Raw genomic sequence first — 23,439 nt, 5'->3', positions numbered from 1 at the left:
CTTAAACTTAAGTTCCTTGGCTTTGGATCCCCTATCTATTTTCAGCGTGTCACACTTGCGCTGGACATTCCAAGGGGCTGACAAACAGACGAGGCCTTTTGCTTTTCTTTGGCCCAGCAATGCTAACCCAAGCCCCTCTTCTTTCAGGCACCCAGCTCTGAGCTGGCACCTGGCGGGGAAGGAATCTCCCTATCCTCCCATGCCAGTCATTGCTGCAGCTGGTCACATTTGCAGGGTCATCTAACCTAGCTGTAGCTGTGTTGGTGGCATATGTGATGGGAGACACGCTCCTTCTCTACTCACACATGTTTAGGTTGCCATTTTCACATGCGGCCATCTTCAGGTCACTGCAGCCTCAGTGAGTGTTGCTATGCATCCCTAGCTAGGGACCTCATCAGGCCCAATCTGTGCTGGGGCCTAATCTTCTGGCGCACCTCCAGCAGGGGAATTTGTGCTGAGTTCAGGGATTACTGCACCACTTTAGTAGCATTCATGCACCAGACTCAAACAAAGGAGATTCCCTCTCCCCCTGCACATGCTGTAATGTATTTACCTGCTGCAGCACCTGCTTCAGCAGGCATTGGGCCAATGCTCACCTCCAGTAGGACTGTGAGTGCACAGCATACTGCTAATGCCACACTCTCCAACATGGCTCCAGATTGGCTCTTTATAACTGGACCCCATCGTCATCTTCTGAACATGCAGGCCAAAATCACTGCTCACATGTCCCCACTCATGGCACCTTCTTACATGCCCTTTAGTTGGTGATGTGCACCATTCTTTAGCTCCAGAGTGGTATAAATGCCCACAGTTAAAAGGGCTGTGCTGCTTCATCAAGCATTAGAGGGGCAGCCCCCTCATAACTATAAAGGCGGCACTGGTTGTAAGCTGGGCTCTAGCCACCAATTTACATTTCCACAAAAGCATTTGGCAAATCATTTATTGGAACTCACTTTTACACATAGAAAGAGGGTCTATCCTCCATCTATACAGAATATGTGCAAAGTGTTATCTTTGTACACACAGGACGTATCATCAGTAAGGTGTATTAGGATTTTTGTGACTCATCAGAAATGGAAGCTAGAGGAAAGTGATTGGTTCCAAAGTAAGCTCTAATTGAGATTGTCTTCTGCTGGAACTTTGTGGGGCCCATTATTGTATTAAGGCCTGAGCCCATCGGAGTTCCCTCTGGTATTGAGGTGGTCAAGTCTAACTCTGATTCACAAGGTCTTATTTTCAGTCTATGTTTTATCTGTAAATTTCAGAAAGGTTTTCTTACTTTTCTGTAATTGTTTCTTATTTTTGACAAAACATAGCTCTTGGAAGGTACTGTTTCTCCTCGTGGAGACCCAGCTGGTAAAGGGAGTCGTATAGGCAATGCTTCCTGGGAAAAGTATACAAAATAGCTCTCCTCCAGAAGGAATAAAACTGCCTTTCTAGTGCCACCTATTTTGTTAAAAATAAAAAAAATATATATATAAATTTGTACCATGTTAGCCAGTAAATAAAGAATGAAAAAAGATTAAGATTCCTCAGTGGTTGATACCTTATAATGGCTAACTGAAAAGATGATGAGTAGGTTGCAAGCAGACGCCTGATGAAGAGGCCCAAGTAGCCTTGAAAGCTTGCAATTTTGTCATCATCTTTTCAGTTAGCCATTAAAAGGTATCAACCACTGAGGAATCTCAATCTTTTTTTATCTTAGTGCCACCTAGAGGTAAAACATAGGGATGGAACACAGGTAAAACACACCATAATAGATGTACACAAATAGCAACAGATTATAAGCACTACACTCAGTCCCCCGCTGATCCCATTCATTCACAGACACATTGCACTACTGAAAGGCTCCTTTCATTACAGGAGAAATTTCTTGTAGAGCAACAGCAGGAGCTGAACTCGGCTTTGCAGAAAGTAGTAAATGAACATAAAAAGAAGGTCATGAGCATAGAGAGAGAAAACCTCTGTAAAATCCACAGCCTCAAAAAAGGTAAGTGCTCAAGTGAGGTCACAGAAATGTTTAACTTGTGCGTTATAATATACACAGTCGATTGACATTATTATGACCACTTCCTACTTTCGAAGTTGGCACTGCGTAGCTCATGAAGGAAGTCACGTGTGGTGAGTCGGCTTGTGTGTGATAGGCTGTCTGCACATGTATCTCTCGGTGCTGTCATGGGTAAATGGGGCCCTTTTTCAGAGTTGTAAAAAGGATGATTATTGGCTTTTGGACCAAGGGTGACAGTATTTCTGAAACTGTAGAATTTGTAAACTGTTTGTGTGCTGCTTTAGTGAAAGTGTATCGTGAGTGAACATATGGCACCAAACTATGGAGCACAACGTACCATTGATGTGAGAGGTGAACATTGGCTATCAATTTGACCGAGGGTGGACCGACACGCTACAGTGGAGCAGCTCACCACCAAAATGAACTAGAGGGCTACAGACGTGTGTCTAAAACAACAGTTCAGTGAACCCTACCACATATGGGCCTCCAAAGCAGATGGATGGCCACTGCACCTCTGATAATGAAGTTGCTTGGGGAGAAAAGTCTTCAATTTCCGCGACAGTATTGGGTTGCCTTTTCCAATGAGTCACATTTTCTGCTTCATTGAATGGATGGACATTTATGAGTCAGGCAAGAAACATCACAGAATAAACACCCTTCAACCAGTGCTGGAAGAACACAAGCTGATGGTGGCATTCTCTGCAACTACTCATCTATGTGCACCCATACATGCTGATTGTCTACCCTGGGATGGATGAGATCTTCCACTAAGACAATGCAACGTTGAATGGCTAGAACTGTCCAACATTGGTTGGAAGAGCATGACCAAGACTTCCAAGTATTACCCTGGCCCTGTAATTACCACCTTGATCATTGTGTTCACTCTGTGGATCCCCTCCCGCACTCCCTGCAGTCAGCATGGCTCCAGATACCTGTGACAACCTACCAGGACCTTATTGAGTCACTCCTGTCTAGCTGCTGTCCCGGCTGCACACAGAGGTTACTCTGGATATCAACTGGTGGCCATAATAATGGGACTCAATTGTTTACTGTATATTGGTCTTTAATAGCTGATTTCAAGAAATGGTTTTGGCTAGTGGGCTCAGTGCTCATTGAGATGCCTATGTCCATATAGGCTTACCGGAGTCAATACAAGTTTGAGCATCTAACCAATCACCATCTTTATACATAGCTGGAGATCCCAAGGTGGCCCATTAACCATCTGACAGTTTAAGTTGCAATGTTTTAGCACACATACTCCTCTTTTTATTTAACCTTATATGTTGCATCTATCATAAAAGGTGCTCTTTTTGCAGCTCGTGAATCTGTGATTCTCAGATTAGAAGAGCGACATCTACAGGAGAAATATCAACTTTTCCGACATCAGGTGACTGAACAATACGCCCTCCAGAAGCATCAGCTGCGCAAAAGGCATGAGAAGGTAAAAAATCTAAATTGCTCATGAGCTGATAGAAATGACTGCTGCTACTTTAGATGATTATGTCCTAGATAATTATGTTGTCTTGATGTCAGGCTTGCATGAGCAATGTGCAGTCTTCTAATAACAAAATGGGGTGCACAGGGACTCGAGTTAATCGTTTTAAAATTCCAAAACGTAAGACGTGTTACCAGAGTTTTTTCTGTTTATTGTGTTTTTGCCTAATGAAAGCTAGTTTTATGGGAAAGGTGTTTGTTCTAATTCCTTTGGACATTTATTTCGAAAAAACATTTTATTATTTATATGGGTTTTTATGCTCCATTTGGGGGCTTAAACATAATGGGGCAGATTTTGTAATCCTATAGATTGTACAATGTTAAGCTACGTTCACACGACCGTATGAATAAGTCTGCCTCCGTTCTGCAATTTTGCGGAACGGGTGCAGACCCATTCATTTCAATGGGGCTTCAAAAGATGCGGACACTGTCCGCATCGGTAGTTCCGTTCCACGGCCCGTCAAAAAAGATAGAGCGGGTCCTATACTTGTCCGCAATTGCGGACAAGAATAGGCATTTTCTATGGTAGCGGTGGCCATGTGTGGTCCGCAAATTGCTCAAGGGGCTCAGGCTGGATGATAAATCTGGGGCAGGGACAGACACTTTTCTCTAACTCTATACCAACTACTGGTTGGCTTACTTGCAACAGAATTTTATGTCAGAATTGTGGTTCAAGTTTGGGGCAAAATGGCACAATTTAGGCCACGTCCATTTCCCAATTAAGCCCTGCTCCCTTTCTGCTAATCCCTATCCTATTTTGAATGATTCAGAAAAAATTTGAAAAAACCCTAGCTGTGCCAAATTGCGCTAACACATTTGTAAATCTGGGCCACTATCTTTTGATTCTTAATATAATGATAAAGTGACCTGGAGCATAATAAAAACATATAGTACTGTATGTTAGCCCCCCCCCCCCCCCATACCCCCCCTTGCAATCCAGGGGCACTGTTGGTCTATAAGGCGTTAAACTGGGTTCTCTCTTATTGTAGCCATTACAGCAGGATGTCAGCTGTACTTTACAGCACACAACAGCTACTGATGGGGTGGTCACAGCTTCTGTGTCTGCGCCATCCTCCCACAGAGCTAAGGGGGCCATTTATTAAACAGAAATACACCTAAATTAGGCGTATTTCTGGCACAGATTGCGGCGCAAAGGTTCTTTTGCGCCGCAATCTGCGACTTCTCCCCACTCATGCCAGGTCTAAAAAAGTGGGCTGGCGCCTCTTCATAACTTCGGCGGAACCACCGCCAGCTTAGGGGTTTATTAAGACCGGCGTCTAAAACGCTGGTCTTAATAAATGTGCCTCTATATTTTGTAAATCTTCTACATTTGTCCAAGGAGATCAACAATTGCCACCCCTCTCCCTCCCAACCGGTCTCTGGCTGTAGGGCAATAAGCTTACCAGCATTTACCTAATACGCAACCGTTGCAGAAACACCCCCTTTCCCCTTTTCCAACAAGCATTAAACGTTGTAAATGTCACCTGTAGACAACATCAAGAGGGTAGCCCCCAGAAACATAGGTTATGTTCTCATAGCATTTTTTGGCCCAGATTTTGGCATGTTTCCTGTAGCAAAATCCATGTAAAAAAAAACCATCTAAAATAACTGTTCATTGATATAAATGGGACACCACGCTGTAGTTCATATGGATTTTCTGCATATGCATTTTTTCTATGTGCTGATTTGTAATCCACATCGCAGAGGATAAAAGAATGAGCATGCTGTTCTTGGCGCAGAAGCTGTGGCGGGTGTCTGCACACGGATTAGCCCCATTGGGGCTGAATTAATGGGTGGATCTGCTCAATGCAATGTGCAAAACAGCAGCAGAGGGTCAGCGTCCGATTTGTGCCATGGATTCCACAGCAAATATACATCAGATTTTCTGTTGAATATTTCCACCTTGTGAACACAACCTTACATTTTTTTATTTGCTTGTCACAAAGTTACATAGTTGATAAGGTTGAAAAAAGACACACAAAAAAGGACATTAAAGGGGTTGTTCATCCCTGGGGGCCTTTTCTATAACTTTCCCAGCCTGGGAAAAACTGTGGTAGTATTTATAGTTACCTGGTCCTGGTCACTGGAGCTCCGTCCCTGCCCCGCCGTCTCTGCAGATCCCTGGTCTCCCTGTCAGCATACGGTTTGACATTTGGTTGTAGTGGCTACTGTAGCCAATGACTGGCTGCAGTGGTGACGTGTCTCCCATGCGTCACATGAGTCGGTGACATGAGGCATGGGTGTCACGTGGCTGCTTCAACCAGTCATTGACTGCAGTGGTCACATGACCTGTGGCAAACCAGATGTCGATGTGAGGAGATGAGGGATCTGCAGAGCTCGAGTGGTAGCAATGGAGCCAGAATCCAGCGGTGGAGATCAGGTAAATATGATTCCCATTGCAGTTCCTGATGTAGAAAAGGTCCCCAGGGTGGACAAACCCCTTTAAGTCTAACCTAAAATCCTAGTGTTGATCCAGTGGAAGGTAAAACCAAATGAGACAATTTCCTCATGTTACCCATAGGTGGAAAAATTAAGTGGAAGGTAAAACCCAATGAGACAATTTCCTCATCTTGCTGGTAGGTAGAAAAATTTGAGTGATGCCAATCAGAATAAACCCTTGAGTCAATGCCTCGATTCCACTTATCTAGTACATATAACTTGCAATGTATCTTACAATAAAAGTATCCACATGGCTCTTGAACTGGAAGAGAGCTCTCACTCATCTAAATGCAAAGCATAAATATCATTGTAAAGGGATTAATATGACAAATCAATGTTTTTACAGAGTTGCTCATAAACTAAGATTTATATAGAGTCCAGAATAATAACTATTTGCATCCACCCCAGGAGATGGAGAGGCTCAAACATTATCAGGGAATTTTATTGGATGAGCTGAAGAGTCAGCAGTTGCAAGAGAAAGTCCGGAGTCAAAAATCCCAGCGTACGGAAGCTAGAAATCGCCAGGCAGTGTTTAAAGAGCGAATGAAAAACCAAGGGATGAGCGCTTCAGTACAGAAAGAACGGAACAAGCAGGTGAATAGTGCAGCATTATGCTTCTAGCCATATCTATAGTAAAGCTGGGTGAGTTCCTCGGGGGCGGTCATCCTTCTTTCCCAGAATCCCATATGGTAAGCTTGCTTGGATACACAGTGAAATATTGCTCACTCTCATTCCGCTACATATGTTTGCTGTTCAGGATTTTGGAAAACTGTGATGGCAGCCCAAGTGAGAGACATAAGGTTGCCCTTTCCCAGAAACCTATAACAAGGAAGTCATTGTGTGCATGTACTTAACGTTGTTGTACAGCTTTTTAAACACTTTTGGGCAGACCTCCTCCCCACCAGACCTGTGGAGGGAAACATATTTACTTGCTCCCCGTGGCTCAGTTCCGACTCCTTTGATCCACCTTCATCTGGTTCCTGCTTGTCAACTTCTGAAATGGATGGGGGTCAGGTGTGCCACTGCAGCCCATGACTGGCTGCAGCGGTGACATGAACCCCAAGTGGCACGTGACACAGTTTGCTTGTCCATGGTGTCACCTGCATGAAGCATTTTCAGTGGATTTCCCTCTGCAGGGATCATTTTTACCTGTCTGTTCTACATGAGCATTGCTCCATTAGGGAGGGCACTATCTGCTATGATGTTCTTCCATATTTATAGTGGCAAATACAAGTCTGAATGCAATTATTTACTTAAAATAACAATGAAAAGGTGCATGAAGTTAGTTGCAAATGTGAATTATTGTGTTCTTATATGAAGATCTTGGGAGCTGGGCCTTCTGAAAAATATAGATTATGTTAGTACAGTAACTATTGTAGAGCCGTCAGCTCCTACGACCAGTGTTGAAGAAAGGCAGGGACACAACAAAGTCACTTCGATACGGTTTATTGATAGTTCCAGCCAACTTACAGTTCAGTGCAGCCAGATCGCAGCCGGGTCAGATAGTCAGTCCATAACAAGCGAATAAAGTAATGCAGGCTCGGGTCTCCTCTAGATCCGTCCACAGGCCAGTGTTGCTTCACACACGCCTTGTGTTCTGTGATCTGTAGCCTCTCACTCATACAGACACACCCTGCGTCATGCTGCTGACTTTTAAACACAACCGTGGACATGGGCCACGTGGGAAACCCGGAGTGGATTGTGGGGAATAAGCACCCACTCAGCTCTTTGCTTACTCCCAGTAAAAGCCAGGCCTGAATTAGCTGAAACCAGCTATACTAGTTAATAAGAGCGTCCGCTATCTATCCTAGCGGATGCACAAGCTAATGGCTTTTACTCCACCAAGGCCGGGCACCTTGGTGACACGTCTCAGATGGAACAGAAAACCATGATATGCATCCCCTCTAATAGGTTTCCTGCACCATTCTCTGAGACACATACCTCCCCTCATATATGAGGCCTGTCACTGCCTCACACTATGTACTGTATATCTGCAGTTGAGCCACTTTCTACTTTTGACATCGGCAAGGTATGTGATAGGCTGTCTGCACACATATCCCTTGAGTAAAAAGGGATGAGTTGCAAAAACGTGATGATTATTGGCTTTCAGGCCATGGAAAGTGGTATTTCGGAAATTGCGCAGTTTGTGAACTGTTCGCATGCTGTTGTGGTAAAAGTGTATTGTGTGTGGACAAATGGCACCACTGCAAATAAGAGACGTGGAAACTGTGGAGCACCACATGACATTGTTGTGAGAGATGAACGTTGGGTGCAAAGATGTGCGAGGGAGTTCCAAACTGGTACAGGAGAGAGGACCCTGACCACAAGGGCTTAAAATCTACAAGGCATGGGAGAAGGATACAGGGGGCTACTAGACACTGACTTGTGTGTCAAAAACAACATTTCAGTAAACCGTACTGTGTATAAGGGCTCTGAAGCAGACGGATGGTCACTACACCTCTGCTAACGAAGTGGCATCAGCAAAAAAGGCTTCAATTTTTGCTGAAGTATCGGAATTGAACCTCCGCTGATTGGATTTCCTTCTCCAATGAGTACTGCAATCATTGCTGGAAAAACAAAATCTGGTGGTGGGGCAGCGTTATGGTCTGGGTAAATATTTTCATGGCATTCTCTGGGTCCACTGTTAACCGATTTGGATATGATCCATCCTTGCAGATCACGTACACATATACATGCTGATTGTCTTCCTTGGGGTGAATGGGATTTTCCAATGCGACATGTCACGCAGCTAGAAATGCCCAACATTGGTTGGAAGAGCATGAACAAGACTTCCAAATACTACCCTGGCCCCATAATTCCCCAGCCTTGAACCCAATTGAGCACCTGTGGGACCACCTCAATCGTCATGTTCGCTCTATGGATCCTCCCATACACACCCTCCAGGAGCTGTCAGGTGCACTGCAGTCAGCATGGCTCCAGATACCTGGGACAACCTACCAGGAGTCAGGACCTTACTGAGTCACTCCCAGCCTGTCTGCCCGTATATTATTTATAATCAGATTTACAAGTGAAGACCAAATGCCCACTATTTCAGCATTTTTGTGCGTACAGTCTCTTATACATGTATGGAATGTGTATGTTCTCCCCCAAGTTTGTTTGTTTGGCTTCCTCCAACACTCAAAAAATCATGTCTTAAAGGCTTTTTGCATATAAAATTATGTAAAATTAATTTTAGATAGGTGACAAGTAATGATTCTCAGGAGGTTTGGCTGCTGGGGCCCCACATGATTGGAGATTAAGAAATCCATTCACGCCTACGGGGATGACATGGACAGCACTTCATCAGCCCTACAGAAAGGGAGTTGGGTCCCCTTGATAGAAATCCCTCCAAATGTGACTTTTTAACAAATTTTATTTTTAATTTTAAACAATAATATTTCCAAACACAATAAAACATGAAAGTTATTATTTTCATTTTCTTCAACCTTCCCCCCCCCCAATTCCCTCCCAGACTCCCACCCCTTTGCAATGCGTCTCCCATCCCCACCATCAAAAAATGGAACGGGGATAGTGAGTTTGAGGCAGGAAAAATAAAAAATTCCATTCTCCCCATACTTTGAACCATTTATCCTCAGAATTTCATTGTTTATATAAAATATTTTAAAACCTTTTAATCTTGTTAACGAGCTTTAACCATGTATTTATACTTGGAGTCTTAGATGAGAACCAAGCCCGTGCAATCAAGAGCCTTGCCAAAAACATTATTTTAACCAAAAGAATCCTTTTATATTTATGACACCCAACCTTGGAAAGATCACTCAAAATCCAAGACTCCATCGTAAATGGAATCGCCACTTTCAATTTTTAGGTAGTATAATTATGGATTGCCCCCCCCCCCCCCATATTCTTTTAGTTCTGGACATATGTAAATGATCGGCCTCAGGTGAATCACACCATGAACAGTTAGAAGTGTTTCTCAAACCCCGTTTATTAAGCCATAAAGGTGTGATATAAATTCTGTGTAAAATATTAAATTGAACCAATATGTGATTAAAATGATGAGAAACTAATCCCACATTCACCAATATATTATCCTAATAATCCAATTAAATCGTTGGGCAATCCCTTCTCCAGGCCTTTTGCCCAGTGGAATATATGTTAATAAATCGTGCTTTAAGCAGATATTTATAACATTGAGAAATCATAACCCTCCGAGCTGGCTTTACTATCAAATCATGCAAAAACGTGGAAGTGTCTATATCAAAAAGCGATTTTTCTTTTATACTAGAAAGTGCCGAACGTAACTGAAAGTACCGAAACCAAGATAAATTGGATGTATTTTCTCTTTGTGCTAACTCCGAAAACAAAAAAATATGACCATTCCCAACCACTTGTTCAAGATAATAAATATTATTCTTTTGCCAATACTGATCCCCAACCAATTAATCTAAGGCCTGTAAATAATAATTATGACAAAGGGGAGTGCAAAAAAGGGACCCCTTTATTCCCAGCCAATCTCTAATAGTACTCCAGGACTTGATAAGTAGCTTCACAGCAACTCTATAGTCCTGTTGGGGATTGATTAATTGACCAGATTCCAATAAAGTAAAGATATTATCATGTGAAGAAATATTCACCAAAGGTTGTACAAAGTGGGCTTTTCTACCATTCATAATACAGCCATAACTGTGATGCTATAAAATAGCCCTTGAAACAGGAAAGATTTTATCCTTCCTGTTCCATCGGCTTATAAAAATACTCCAGTTTAAGCCTTACTCGCTTCCTCCCCCAAAGTAAGTCATTAATGATTCTCTCAATCAGTTTTAAAAACGTATCTTCAGTCCATACAGGAGAGTTCCTGAGGATATACAGTAGTCGGGGCAAAATCACCATCTTCACCAGGGATATTCTATCGGCTCTAGATAGCGGGAGTCGGACCCTGTAAAGGAGCCCATATAATACAGATGAGCCCTTATGCAGCTTACTCCCGAACCCACAGCCGAAAATCCGAAATAAGGCGAATAGAAGATCCCAGTCCCCCAAACATGCGCCGAGACTCCATGAAGGGGTAAAATCAGTGTGTTTTATTAGCAGTTGAATCATCCCTTTTATGCCCTCCTCCCATGCAAGGGAGACACCCACAACAAATATGCATTAACCCATAACACAAGGTTACAACCCACATAGACTCCTCCCCTTGGCCCGTGATATAATCATGGTACACCATGGTTAACATAATCAACACAGGCAGGACAATACACACAGAGAGACAATGGAACAGACATCACTTACTCAACGTATACAATGCCCCACCTTTTACAATACACATAGACGTTTAACATCTCAACAGGGCACGAATTAGTAAAAGTAAGCAGAAACCTCCCTTTCTCCACATAGCTCCCCCTTAGTTCCATGGGACGGCATACCCGCCTAGACCCTAACGGGTTGGCTTGGGGATGTCCGGTGTTAAACATAGTTTTTCCAGTTCTGTTTGCCGAGATAGCCCATCTGCATTGGCATTCTGCTTCCCTGGCCGGTACTGCATTGTAAAATTATAGGGTTGCAGTGCCAAGCTCCACCTAAGCAGTCTGGGGTTATCTCCGGCCACCCTGTTGAGCCAGATGAGGGGGTTATGATCCGTCATAACAGTGAAAGATCGTCCGTATAAATAAGGCTGTAATTTCTTGAGGGCCCAGACCATTGCTAAACATTCCTTCTCAACGGTGGCATAACTGACCTCTCTGGGTATAAGTTTTCTGCTCAGATATGCCACCGGATGCTCCAGTCCATCATCCCCCACTTGGCTTAGCACGGCTCCCAGTCCAAACATTGAGGCATCTGTGTGAACGAGAAATCTTTTAGCGTGATCCGGTGCCGCCAATACAGGGGTTTTACTTAAAGCAAGCTTGAGTTTCTGGAAAGCTTCCTCACACTCTGGAGACCATACTACCTACCTAGGTAAGGACTTTTTGGTAAGGTCGGTCAGGGGTTTGGCTATGGTGCTATAATCTGACACAAATTTCATATAATAGCCAGCGGTCCCTAAGAAAGCCATAACCTGAGTCTTGGTGCGGGGTTGAGGCCACTGAGTGATAGCCTCAATTTTAGCGGGTTCAGGCCTCTGCTTGCCTGACCCTACCCTATGGCCTAGGTATTGGACCTCCGCCATGCCCACATGACACTTTTCTGGTTTCAAGGTTAATCCGGCCTCTTGAATTCTCTTGAGTACTACCGAAATGTGCTCCAGGTGGGCCTTCCAAGTGCTGCTGTAGATGGCTATGTCATCTAAATAAGCACAGGCGAAGCCCTGAAATCCCTCTAGGAGCCGGTCTGCCATCCTTTGAAAAGTGGCGGGGGCATTCCTCATCCCAAATGGCATGACCTTAAATTGGTACAAGCCAAATGGGGTGACGAATGCCGACTTAGGAATAGCATCAGGTTCCAAGGGGATTTGCCAATAACCTTTGCACAAGTCAATAGTGGTCAAGTAATTCCCTCCTGCCATACGGTCTAATAGTTCATCTACCCTGGGCATGGGGTAGGCATCCGTAACTGTTCGGTCATTAAGCCTGCGGTAATCCACGCAAAACCGCGTGGTACCGTCTTTCTTTGGTACTAACACCACTGGGGAGGCCCAGGGGCTCTGAGAGGGTTCTATAACCCTTAGGTCTAGCATCTCCTGTATTTCCTTGAACATGCTATCTCTAACTGCCTCAGGAATTCTGTACGGTTGCTGTTTCAAAGGGACCTGACATGGGGTCTCTACCCGGTGTACAGCCAGGGTGGTGTAGCCTGGAAGAGTAGAGAACATATCTCGAAATTCCTGCAATAGCTGGGTAGCCTGTGCCCTTTCCTCTGGCTTTAGCTCTGGCCCTAATCCAACCTGCTCCACCCCCATGGGTTCTTTGTGGAGCAAATTGGGTAAGGGTATACCCTCACTATCCTCAAACGCCGGAGCGCATACAGCAGAGACCTCCTCTGGTCTCTCTAAGTAGGGTTTTAACATATTGACATGAAATGACCTGCGAATCCTTTCATTGTTACAATCTGTTACTATGTACGTGGTATCGCTGACCACGGCTAATACTTTGTAGGGCCCTTGCCAAGAGGCCTGCAACTTATCGGTTTTTGTCGGTTTGAGGACTAGCACTTTTTGATCTATCTCTAGGATACGATCTCTAGCTCCCCTATCGTACCAGTGTTTTTGTCGCTGTTGAGCCGCCTGCAGGTTTTCTCTTACCGATTGAGTAAGGGCCTGCAGTCGGTCTCTCAACTCCAAAACAAATGGTACTATAGGCGTGCCTGATTCCCCCATATCCCCTTCCCAGTGTTCGCGGACCAGGTCCAGAGGTCCTCGGACTCTCCTTCCATATAATAGTTCGAAAGGAGAGAATCCGGTGGATGCCTGGGGTACTTCCCGGTAGACGAACAGTAGGTGGGGAAGGAATTTTTCCCAGTTCCGACAGGTCTCTGCGAACGTGATTAGCATCTGTTTCAGAGTTAAAGCGTTCGCAGAGTCCGTTCATTTGGGGATGATATGGAGAACTTAGTATGGGTTTTACTCCGCAGCTCTGCCAGAGCTGCTGAGTAACTACCGCCGTGAATTGGGTCCCTTGGTCAGATACTATTTCCCTAGGGAACCCCACTCTAGTGAATACCTGGATGAGAGCTTCAGCTACGGTTTCAGCAGTGATATTAGGTAGGGCTATAGCTTCCGGGTAGCGAGTAGCATAGTCCACCACTGTAAGAATATACTTCTTACCTGATGGACTAGGCTTACTAAGGGGTCCTACCAAATCTACTGCTACCCTGAAGAAAGGTTCCTCTATTATGGGTAGTGGGCGTAGTTTCGCTCTGGGGTGGTCACCCCTCTTTCCTACTTTCTGACATACGTCGCAGGTTCTACAATAATTTCGCAAATCTCGGGTAACACCTGGCCAAAAAAATGTCTGGGTCAACCTATCCCGGGTTTTCTTGATCCCTAAATGTCCTGCTAACGGTATGTCATGGCTAATCCGTAATAGCTCTGCCCTATATTTGCGGGGTACCACTAACTGCTTCTTTATTACCTGTCGGGCTCCTCCCCCTGCCCCCTCTGTTAACCGATATAGTAAACCTTTCTCCCATTGGAACTTCTCATGTCCTATGTCTCCCTGGGGATTATCCGCCTCCCTCCTGTACCCACTTAACGAGCTATCCTCCCTCTGTGCTTGCCCAAAGTCTGTGGGAGTGCCCCAATACATGTTAGGACTAGAATTTACGGCAGCATTATCAGTGCCTACCTGGTCATCCGAGGAGTGTGAGGTACCCATAGCGCGTGCCTGTTGTCTGGTGGAGACTGGGAGTGCTCCTGCTGTAGTCGGCTGTACAAATTGAGACGTCAAGCACCCCAAGTCATTTCCCAGCAAAACCTCTGCTGGTAGCTCTGGCATGATGCCCACCTCCACAGCCTTAGCCCCAGTACCCCAGTCAATGTGTACCATGGCGGTGGGTAACTTGTGAATAGCCCCTCCGGCCACCCTTACCGCCACAGATCGCCCGGTATGTTGGGACGGCTTAACACGGTGAGGTTGGACTAGGGTGATCGTAGCTCCAGTGTCTCTCAGTCCTCTGGCTTCCTGCCCATTAAGGGTCACGGTCTGTCGATGGTGTGCCCGGTTGTCATCTGCTGCTTGCACTGGATTGACCTCATGTAGTATGGACCAATTCTCAGATGGATTGCGGTCCCCCCCTTGTGTAGAATAGTTGTAATCCTCTTGTACACAATGAGCAGCTGCTCTCGTTGGAGGGGTTGGTGCTCACCCCCATCGATCATTATTACGGTGGGGACAATTAGGTCTAATGTGTCCCACTTGCTTACACCCAAAACACATCAGTGCAGTTTTATGAACCCCAGTGGCGGTAGGTTGACTCACCGGTGGTACTGGTTTCGGTTGCTGTGTTGGGGCAGGAGTGTGATACTGTGGTCGAAATCCTGAGGCTCCCCGGTTGTTATCTGCCCGTCTGCTTTCGTAAAATTCGTCTGCTAAACGTGCGGCTTCTTCTACTGACGGTGGTTTTCTGTCCTTGACCCAATCCCTGGTATCTGTAGGAGTGTGGTCAAAAAACTGCTCCAACAATATTAACTGTAATGCATCCTCCAGTGTAGTCGCCTGGCATCCCTGCATCCAATTACTGGCAGCGCGGTGCATGCGGAATGCCCACTCCGTGTAAGAGTCTTTGCCCTGTTTCCGTAGAGACCGTAACTGCATAACGGGCCAACAATATCTCCTTCACTTTCTCATAATTTTGCATGTCTGCATCCGGTACCGCTCTAAAGGCTTCTGCGGCTCTGCCTGAAAGCTTGCTGCTCAATATCGCAGCCCAATTAGTGTTATCCACATCTTCTAATACACACTGTCTTTCAAAGTCCTGCAGATAATTGTCAATATCCATTTCACTTTCTATGAAACTTTTAAAAGCAGCATAATTTATCTTACGTGACCGCCCCATAGATGATCCTGGTAGTGACAATATATCCATTTGCGGTGATCTTTCTCTGGCCTCCCGTGCTTCCCGGCGGCTTTCTGCTTCCGAAGCTTGTGCCATAATCTGTACCACAATTTCTGGTGTAGGATTCGGTCCTATCAAACTGAGTCTCCATCTCACATCTTTCTGAAACTCTGTTTCCTCTGTGTTCACCATTGGCACCTCGCTGTTTCGGTCGCTCTCCAGTAATTCTGCTATTATCGTGGCTTTCGGCTTGTTGCTTGCCACTATGCCTCGAGCTTCCAGCAGGTCTTTAAGTGTTGTTCGTTTCAGCCGTTCGTATTCATGCGCCATTCACTTTCTTTTCGGTTAAATGAAGTAAATCCATTCGGGAGAAATCCCGCTGCTGCCACCAGTGTAAAGGAACCCATATAATACAGATGAGCCCTTATGCAGCTTACTCCCGAACCCACAGCCGAAAATCCGAAATAAGGCGAATAGAAGATCCCAGTCCCCCAAACATGCGCCGAGACTCCATGAAGGGGTAAAATCAGTGTGTTTTATTAGCAGTTGAATCATCCCTTTTATGCCCTCCTCCCATGCAAGGGAGACACCCACAACAAATATGCATTAACCCATAACACAAGGTTACAACCCACATAGACTCCTCCCCTTGGCCCGTGATATAATCATGGTACACCATGGTTAACATAATCAACACAGGCAGGACAATACACACAGAGAGACAATGGAACAGACATCACTTACTCAACGTATACAATGCCCCACCTTTTACAATACACATAGACGTTTAACATCCCAACAGGGCACGAATTAGTAAAAGTAAGCAGAAACCTCCCTTTCTCCACAGACCCATATCTTTATTTGAGATCTCAATTTAGTTATCAATGGGATCAAGTTAAGCTGTAAGAAGTCTTCAATCTTAGAAGAAATAATGATACCCAAGTATTCAAATGAATCAGAGATCATCAAATTACTAGAAAACTCCTCAGTGAAAGGTTCTAGTCTATCTAAAGACATAAGAATGGTCTTAGACCAGTTAATATCAAGACCCGAAACTTCTCCAAAGGAGTTAACAACTTGAATAACGCTCAGGAGTGTAGTATTAGGATGTTGTATGTAAAATAAAACATCATTGGCATATAAGGAAATACGATCTTCTGTTCCCGATATCCCAAACCCTTCAATCCTGGGGTCCTGCCTGACCCTAACAGCAAGGGGCTCAATATAAATCTAATATATAAAGCTAAGTGTATATATGTATCTATGTCCGCTAAAGGAATCCGCACCATCGCATTTACAATCACGAAATTTGGCACACGGGTACATCAGGTGTCCGGGAAGGTTTTAGACCGGGTCTCAGCTCTCTAGGATGTACCGTTCCTGAGATATTCCAAAAAAAATTCATTAGCCAATAGAGATGGCCCGAATAGTTCGCCGGCGAATAGTTCCCGGCGAACATAGCTTGTTCGCGTTCGCCACGGCGGGCGAACATATGCGATGTTCGGTCCGCCCCCTATACATCATCATTGAGTAAACTTTGACCCTGTACCTCACAGTCAGCAGACACATTCCAGCCAATCAGCAGCAGACCCTTCCTCCCAGACCCTCCCACCTCCTGGACAGCATCCATTTTAGATTCATTCGGAATCTGCATTCTCAGTGAGAGGAGGGACAGTGCTGCTGCTGCTGATCTAATAGGGAAAGCTTTAGCTAGGGCAGTGTTCTGTGTCCACAGACTCATCTGCTGTAAGGACAGCGTCCTGACAGCACCCCAAAAAGCCCTTTTCAGGGCTGGTACATCAGTCTTCTTTTTTTATTTTATTTTATATATACATATATTGCAGTTGCCTGCCCGTGTGTGAGAGGCTGCAGGCTCAGTCACAGACAGCACTGTGTGCACACCATTCATACAGGGTGTGACAGAAAATACCTCGCAGATAAAAAAAATTATATTTAATATTTTTCTGTGATCTAATCCCAGTTGCAAGCCTGTGTGTGTCAGGCCCACACAGACTGTATTGTGGCCACTGGCTAGTGGCTAGACCTCCACTTATACCGTTACAGCTTGTCACTCACTCACAAATACCTCGCAGATAAATAAAAATTATATTTAATATTTTTCTGTGATCTAATCCCAATTTAATAAATGGACCCCAGATTGGGGACGTAACAGGGATTAAACTGATGAGAAGAGAGAACTACAGAAAATAGCACTCATATCGGGTGGGACAGTAAATTGCACGGCGCAGACGCAGTGACCGTGGCGTGGATTCAAACAAAGGGGAGGGAGCCAGCATTTTTTTAACTATCTCCCCGTTTGAAAAATCTATTTAATAAATGGACCCCAGATTGGGGACGTAACAGGGATTAAACTGATGAGAAGAGAGAACTACAGAAAATAGCACTCATATCGGGTGGGACAGTAAATTGCACGGCGCAGACGCAGTGACCGTGGCGTGTATTCAAACAAAGGGGAGGGAGTCAGCATTTTTTTTAACCATCTCCCCGTTTGAAAAATCTATTTAATAAATTGACCCCAGATTGGGGACGTAACAGGGATTAAATTGATGAGAAGAGAGAACTACAGAAAATACCACTCATATCGGGTGGGGCAGTAAATTGCACGGCACAGACCCAGTAACCGTGGATTCAAACAAAGGGGAGGGAGCCAGCGTTTTTTTAACCATCTCCCCGTTCGAAAAATCAATTCAATTCACCTTTCGGGGACCCTTGGTGTTGTACGTGGCTTGGTGGAGGAAGAAACCTTCAATGACATCAACGGGACATGGCTAGCTTGGTATCCAACCTTGAACAAATGGGGAGTTTGCGGTTGGGCAAATGGACTGTTTGCGGTTGTTTGCGGTGCATTAAAAGGGGAGTTTGGTCTGTCAATGTCTGTGAAGCTGGCGTAACCCTTACACTACCTGATCAATACAACATCATACCTGATCGTATACACACCTTGGTTTTTTAAACCACGTTGTTCAAAAAAAATTTGGATTGTTAGGTGATTTATGCCCTTTATGGATTAAAATCCAACTCTGCGTCAACTACATAATTTTCCATGGGAGTTTTGCCATGGATCCCCCTCCGGCATGCCACAGTCCAGGTGTTAGTCCCCTTGAAACAACTTTTCCATCACACTAAAGAGTCCCTGTGGGTTTTAAAATTCGCCTGCCTATTGAAGTCTATGGCGGTTCGCCCGTTCGCGAACATTTGCAGAAATTTGCGTTCGGCGTTCGCAAACTGAAAATTTTATGTTCGCGACATCACTATTAGCCAATAGAAGCTTGGTCACATGACCCTTATCAGCCAATAGAAGATCGCAGGTCCTTCAGCCTCCACATACACAGTTTTACTCCAGGTTTCCATAACAACCCAGCCATTTTTCTTCACTGCTGTAGGTGAGCTTTAAAGGAAATCTGTCACCAGGATAATCGCTATTGAAGTAAAGCCATGGCTTAATAGCACTTAGTACCTTATTTCAAGATGTGCCTTTGTTCCAGCAATAGATGTTTTTATCCTCTGAAAATCCAGTTTATTTGGTATGCAAATGAGCCATTAAGGTGCCCAGAGGGGCGTCACTCTTGCAGGAAGGAGCCCAGACACGCCCCCTGCCACAATGTATCCACCCTCAAAAGACAAACTTAAAACCCCGCCCCCATGCCCCACCAAGCCACGCCCTGATCCAGTTAGGCCACGCCCCCTCACACTCCTCAGACGACAGGATTGAAAAAATGAAGTTAAAAATCAACTTCTAGGTTCAACTAGGCCACACACACCCCTCCCCCCTGCCGCTTATTAGCCGACAGGGATTGAAAAAAATTAAGTTAAAGGGAACCTGTCACCAGGATTTTGGGTATAGAGCTGAGGACATGGGTTGCTAGATGACCATTAGCACATCCGCAATATCCAGTCCCCATAGCTCTGTGTGCTTTTATTGTGTAAAAAAAACGATTTGATACATATGCAAATTAACCTGAGATGAGTCAGAGCTTGAAAATATGACTCTTCTCTGGTCACACAAGTAAGATATGACTCTTTTATGTTAATTTGCATATGTATCAAATCTGTTTTTTTTCCACAATAAAAGCACACAGAGCTATGGGGACTGGATATTGCAAATGTGCTAGTGGCCATCTAGCAACCCATGTCCTCAGCTCTATACACACAATCCCGGTGACAGGTTCCCTTTAAAAATCAACTTCTGTCAGCTGCAAGGGTGGGAGGGAGGGTGACTTTCTCCCTGCTGCTCACATTCAGACAGCACAGTGCTGCTGTCTTAGACTGAGCTGTTTAAAAGGACATGCCCCCAATCCAGTTAGGCCACGCCCCCTCCCTCCCAAAAATGAAGTTAAAAATCTACTTCTAGGTCCCACTAAGCCACGCCCCTGATCTGATTAGGCCACGCCCCCTCCCACTCCTCAGCCGACAGGGATTGAGAAAATGAGGTTAAAAATCAACTTCTGTCAGCTGTAGGGATGGGAGGGAGGGAGGGTGACTTTCTCCCTGCAGCTCACACTCGGACAGCACAGTGCTGCTGTCTTAGACTGAGCTGTTCAAAAGGACATCCCTGTGTCCTTCCAGGCCCTGCGCCAGACGGAGGACGGGAAGTCTGAAAGCCGGACTGTCCAGCCTAAAACTGGACCTATGGCCACCCTAGGGGCAGGCTGCTGTGGAGGTCACAGTTAAGGAGATGGTCCGCTATGGAGGTCAGTGTTAAGGGGCAGATTGCTGTAAAGGCCACTGTTAAGGGGGCGGGTCCCTGTGGAGGTCACTGTCAAAGGGGTGGTGTGCTGTGAAAGTCACTGTTAAAGGGGCAGGCTGCTGTAAAGGTCAAAGTTAAGGGGATGGGCTGCTGTGGAGGTCCCATTTTAAGGGACATGGCACTGTGGGGGGGCAGTGTTAAGGGGTGGAGGGCTGTGGAGGTAACTGTTAAAGGGATGGGGCGCTGTAGATGTCACTGTTATAGTGGATAGTGTTGATATCTTTTAACGACATACACAAACATTAAATGAAATAGATTAAATATACCTGAGCGAAGCCGGATCCTTCAGCTAGTAAAAAATAAAAGTGACTCTTGACCCATATTGTTGCTTCCATGGTTGTGCTCCTACACAGAAACAAGACATGAAAGCTGTTGCAGAACATGAGCCCTCAAGGTTATGTATTAAAACCAAGGCTGTGGAGTCAGAGAGTAGAGATGTATTGAATCCAAAATAAAGTGATGAAATATGACGAATATTGTATTATCTATTAAATCCATAGCCTTTTACGCATTTAACTTTATAATAATTTAGGAAAGTATAGCAATTGTAATCATACTGCAAATATATGATCTGTTCTATCAATCTACAGGTCCTATCTCTTACAAAACAGTGATAACTAGGATGTTCAACAGTAAATTTATGATTACTAATTATTATACAGCCATTTATGAAGTAGTTGGAGTGTGGAAAAAGTTGTCAAAAGTTTGGCCTACAGACTCCATAGCCTATATTAAATCAGAATGGGGGGGGGGGGGGTCAGAGCAGGAACCTCCTCTCTACAATCCTTGTTGTAGAAACCTGAGAGCAAATTAACAAGTACATGAAGTCCATGCTACATAAAGTCCAATTTATGTTTCCTTTTAGTTCTTGCAACAAGAAACAATCAGACAAAAGGAAGAGTCTCAGAAATTGCAGCAGAAGCAAGAACAAGAGCTTCAGAAGTTCAAGGAACATCTAGAAGAGACGTGCAGGGAGCTGGTGCAGATACAGGTTAAGAACAACGTGATTTATATTCACAGAAGCTCTCAAAGGCTTCCTTGTTTGTCTGAACCTTCTGTATGTTCAGATGATTACACAGTAAGAAGCTGCATCTAGAATTGACACAATGGGGGAGATTTATCTGTGCCGGTCTTGGTATCCCCTGCATTGCCGGAGGATGCGCCTAAGTACAAATCTTCAGCAGCTCTGAGTTGTCTTGCCACAAGCCCCTTTGGAAAAGTGGTGAAGGCGGCTTTAAAAAATGGCACCTGCAGCAAATTTGTTGAAAGCCAAATTTAAAAAGTTGCAAACACACAGTTTCAACTTATTTACGTCACTTTTCTGGCGTAGGAAGATGATAAATCTCTCCCAATGTCCATATCATCGGAATCCATTTGGGTAGAAGGAAACATAACCCATACTGAGCCCCAAATCTTCTGAACATGAACTATAGTTATTTTTAAAAAGATTTACTTACTAAAAACATATTTGGGAGGAGACTGTGTGCTCTGTATGTTAACAATATTCTCCCCTAGAAGAAAACCTTCTTTTGGAGAAATTCTTCATAATACGGCGTCTGAAGGAACAAATGCCACAATTTTTGTTTCTATTCATGCAACATCTAACAGGAAAGCTGTAATTATATGTTTATAAGGCCCTACATAAATCCCACTGTAGCAAGGGTTTGCTCTCTAAGCTGTTCCTAATATTGTTCATAAAGTGTACCTGTTCTCATTCATGAATATGTGTTCCTTCCACAAACAGGAAGAGAAAATGAGAACTCTTCATGACCAAGAAATAAAAAAATTACAACGGTTGGATGCCGAACATAGGATGGAGTCAGAGCAGTGGCAGGAGCGTCTGCGTCTTAGTAAAGAGGTACAGGGTCATATAAAACTTTTGACGAACAGTTCCAGAAATTCTATAGGTCCTTCTGATGACACATGCTGTTGTGTTCCCTTCAGAACCTCGACACAGAATTTGCTTCCAGGCAGCAGCGGATCACAGGGACTGGAAAGCAGAAGTACAAAAGCTCGGACAGGTGCACTTCCTGGTTCTCCCCTTCTTGACAGCAGCGAACCCAAACTATGAGGAAAAACTCATCCCATTCAGTTCCCTCTTGTAAATGTTTTGTCGGTGTCATATATTAAAGACTGCATTTTAGTTGACAAGTGTTTTATTTGCTCTTTTTTTTCTACTATGTAGAGGAAAAAAATAAAAAATGTTAAAATGTCACATAAATACATTATTTACAGAGGTGTCTCTGCCGTCCGTAGTTCAGACACAGGGAATGGAACGATCCTGAAACATTTACTTCTCATAGTCATATGGCTGATGATTCTTGTACTGTATGTCATCAGTCATTAGGGATCTGACAAATCCTCCACTTCTTGCAGCTTTAAAGAGACTCTGTCAGCATGATCAACCCTATTAAACCTGGTAAATTGCCTGGTAGGGTTGATCATGCTGACTAAAATTATACCTTTCTTTTGTTTGTATGTTAAACAGATGCAGAGATATCTGTGTTTTTAGTCATATGTAAATGAACATGTTGGAGCACCAGGGGGTGGGAATGAATCCTTGGAGCACTGCTTGTGCACCCCACTGCTCTGCATACTCCCTCCACCCCTTGATTGACTGGGCTAAACATCAGCATGCTGAGGGCAGAGCTGTGCCCTAGCATGTACATATCAAATGCATTACATACTATAGCCTTACCATGTTGGAAATCGAGGTTTTCTATGCTTAGAAAGCTAATACATATTACTGGTTTATTCACAGGCACAATATATGATTCTAAAGAAACCAGTAGTATGTATTAGATTTATAAGTATAGACAGGGCCAGTGCTATAATAAGGCAGACCAAGCGGCCGCCTTAGGACGCAGAGACGGGGGGGGGGGGGGGGGCCTTATGGGGCAAATGCTAATGAAGTGCTTCCATTTTGGAAGCCCTTCATTAGTACAGGAGGACCGGGAAGCGGTGAAGGATCTGTACTCGCCGCTTCCTGGTCCTCCGCTCGGCTGTCTGTGCGCAGCCTTCACAGCTGACAGCTGAGAACCAGGAAGAAGAACGAGAGCACTGGTGGTGAGGAGCGGCTGCATCCAGGAGCAGGAAAGGTAAGATATTTTTATTTTATTTTATATGCGCTGATGGCTGACATGGGGGGGCATAATGGCTGACATGATGGGGGGCAGATGGCTGAAATGATGGGGGCACGATGGCTGACATGGGGGCACGATGGCTGACATGGGGGCATGATGGCTGACATGGGGGCTGATGGCTGTCATGGGGGGCT

General features: G+C 44.7%; 1 protein-coding gene across 2 annotated transcripts in view; it reads left to right on the top strand.

Annotated features, from left to right (window-relative positions):
- The window catches only part of LOC120986119 (STE20-like serine/threonine-protein kinase), a 63,669-nt gene extending 41,367 nt beyond the window's left edge, over positions 1-22,302 (top strand). For both annotated transcript variants that reach the window (XM_040414479.1, XM_040414478.1), the window contains exons 13-18: positions 1,864-1,990; positions 3,325-3,449; positions 6,350-6,535; positions 21,028-21,153; positions 21,907-22,020; positions 22,107-22,302. In XM_040414479.1, coding sequence (XP_040270413.1) covers positions 1,864-1,990; positions 3,325-3,449; positions 6,350-6,535; positions 21,028-21,153; positions 21,907-22,020; positions 22,107-22,211 — 783 coding nt within the window. In that variant the 3' untranslated portion in view covers positions 22,212-22,302. The remainder of the gene's footprint in view (positions 1-1,863; positions 1,991-3,324; positions 3,450-6,349; positions 6,536-21,027; positions 21,154-21,906; positions 22,021-22,106) is intronic.
- The last annotated feature ends 1,137 nt before the right edge of the window (positions 22,303-23,439 follow it).

Source organism: Bufo bufo, chromosome 1 (genome assembly GCF_905171765.1).
Source record: "Bufo bufo chromosome 1, aBufBuf1.1, whole genome shotgun sequence".
Taxonomy (NCBI): Eukaryota; Metazoa; Chordata; class Amphibia; order Anura; family Bufonidae; genus Bufo; species Bufo bufo.
This window is presented reverse-complemented; position numbering and strand designations above follow the sequence as displayed.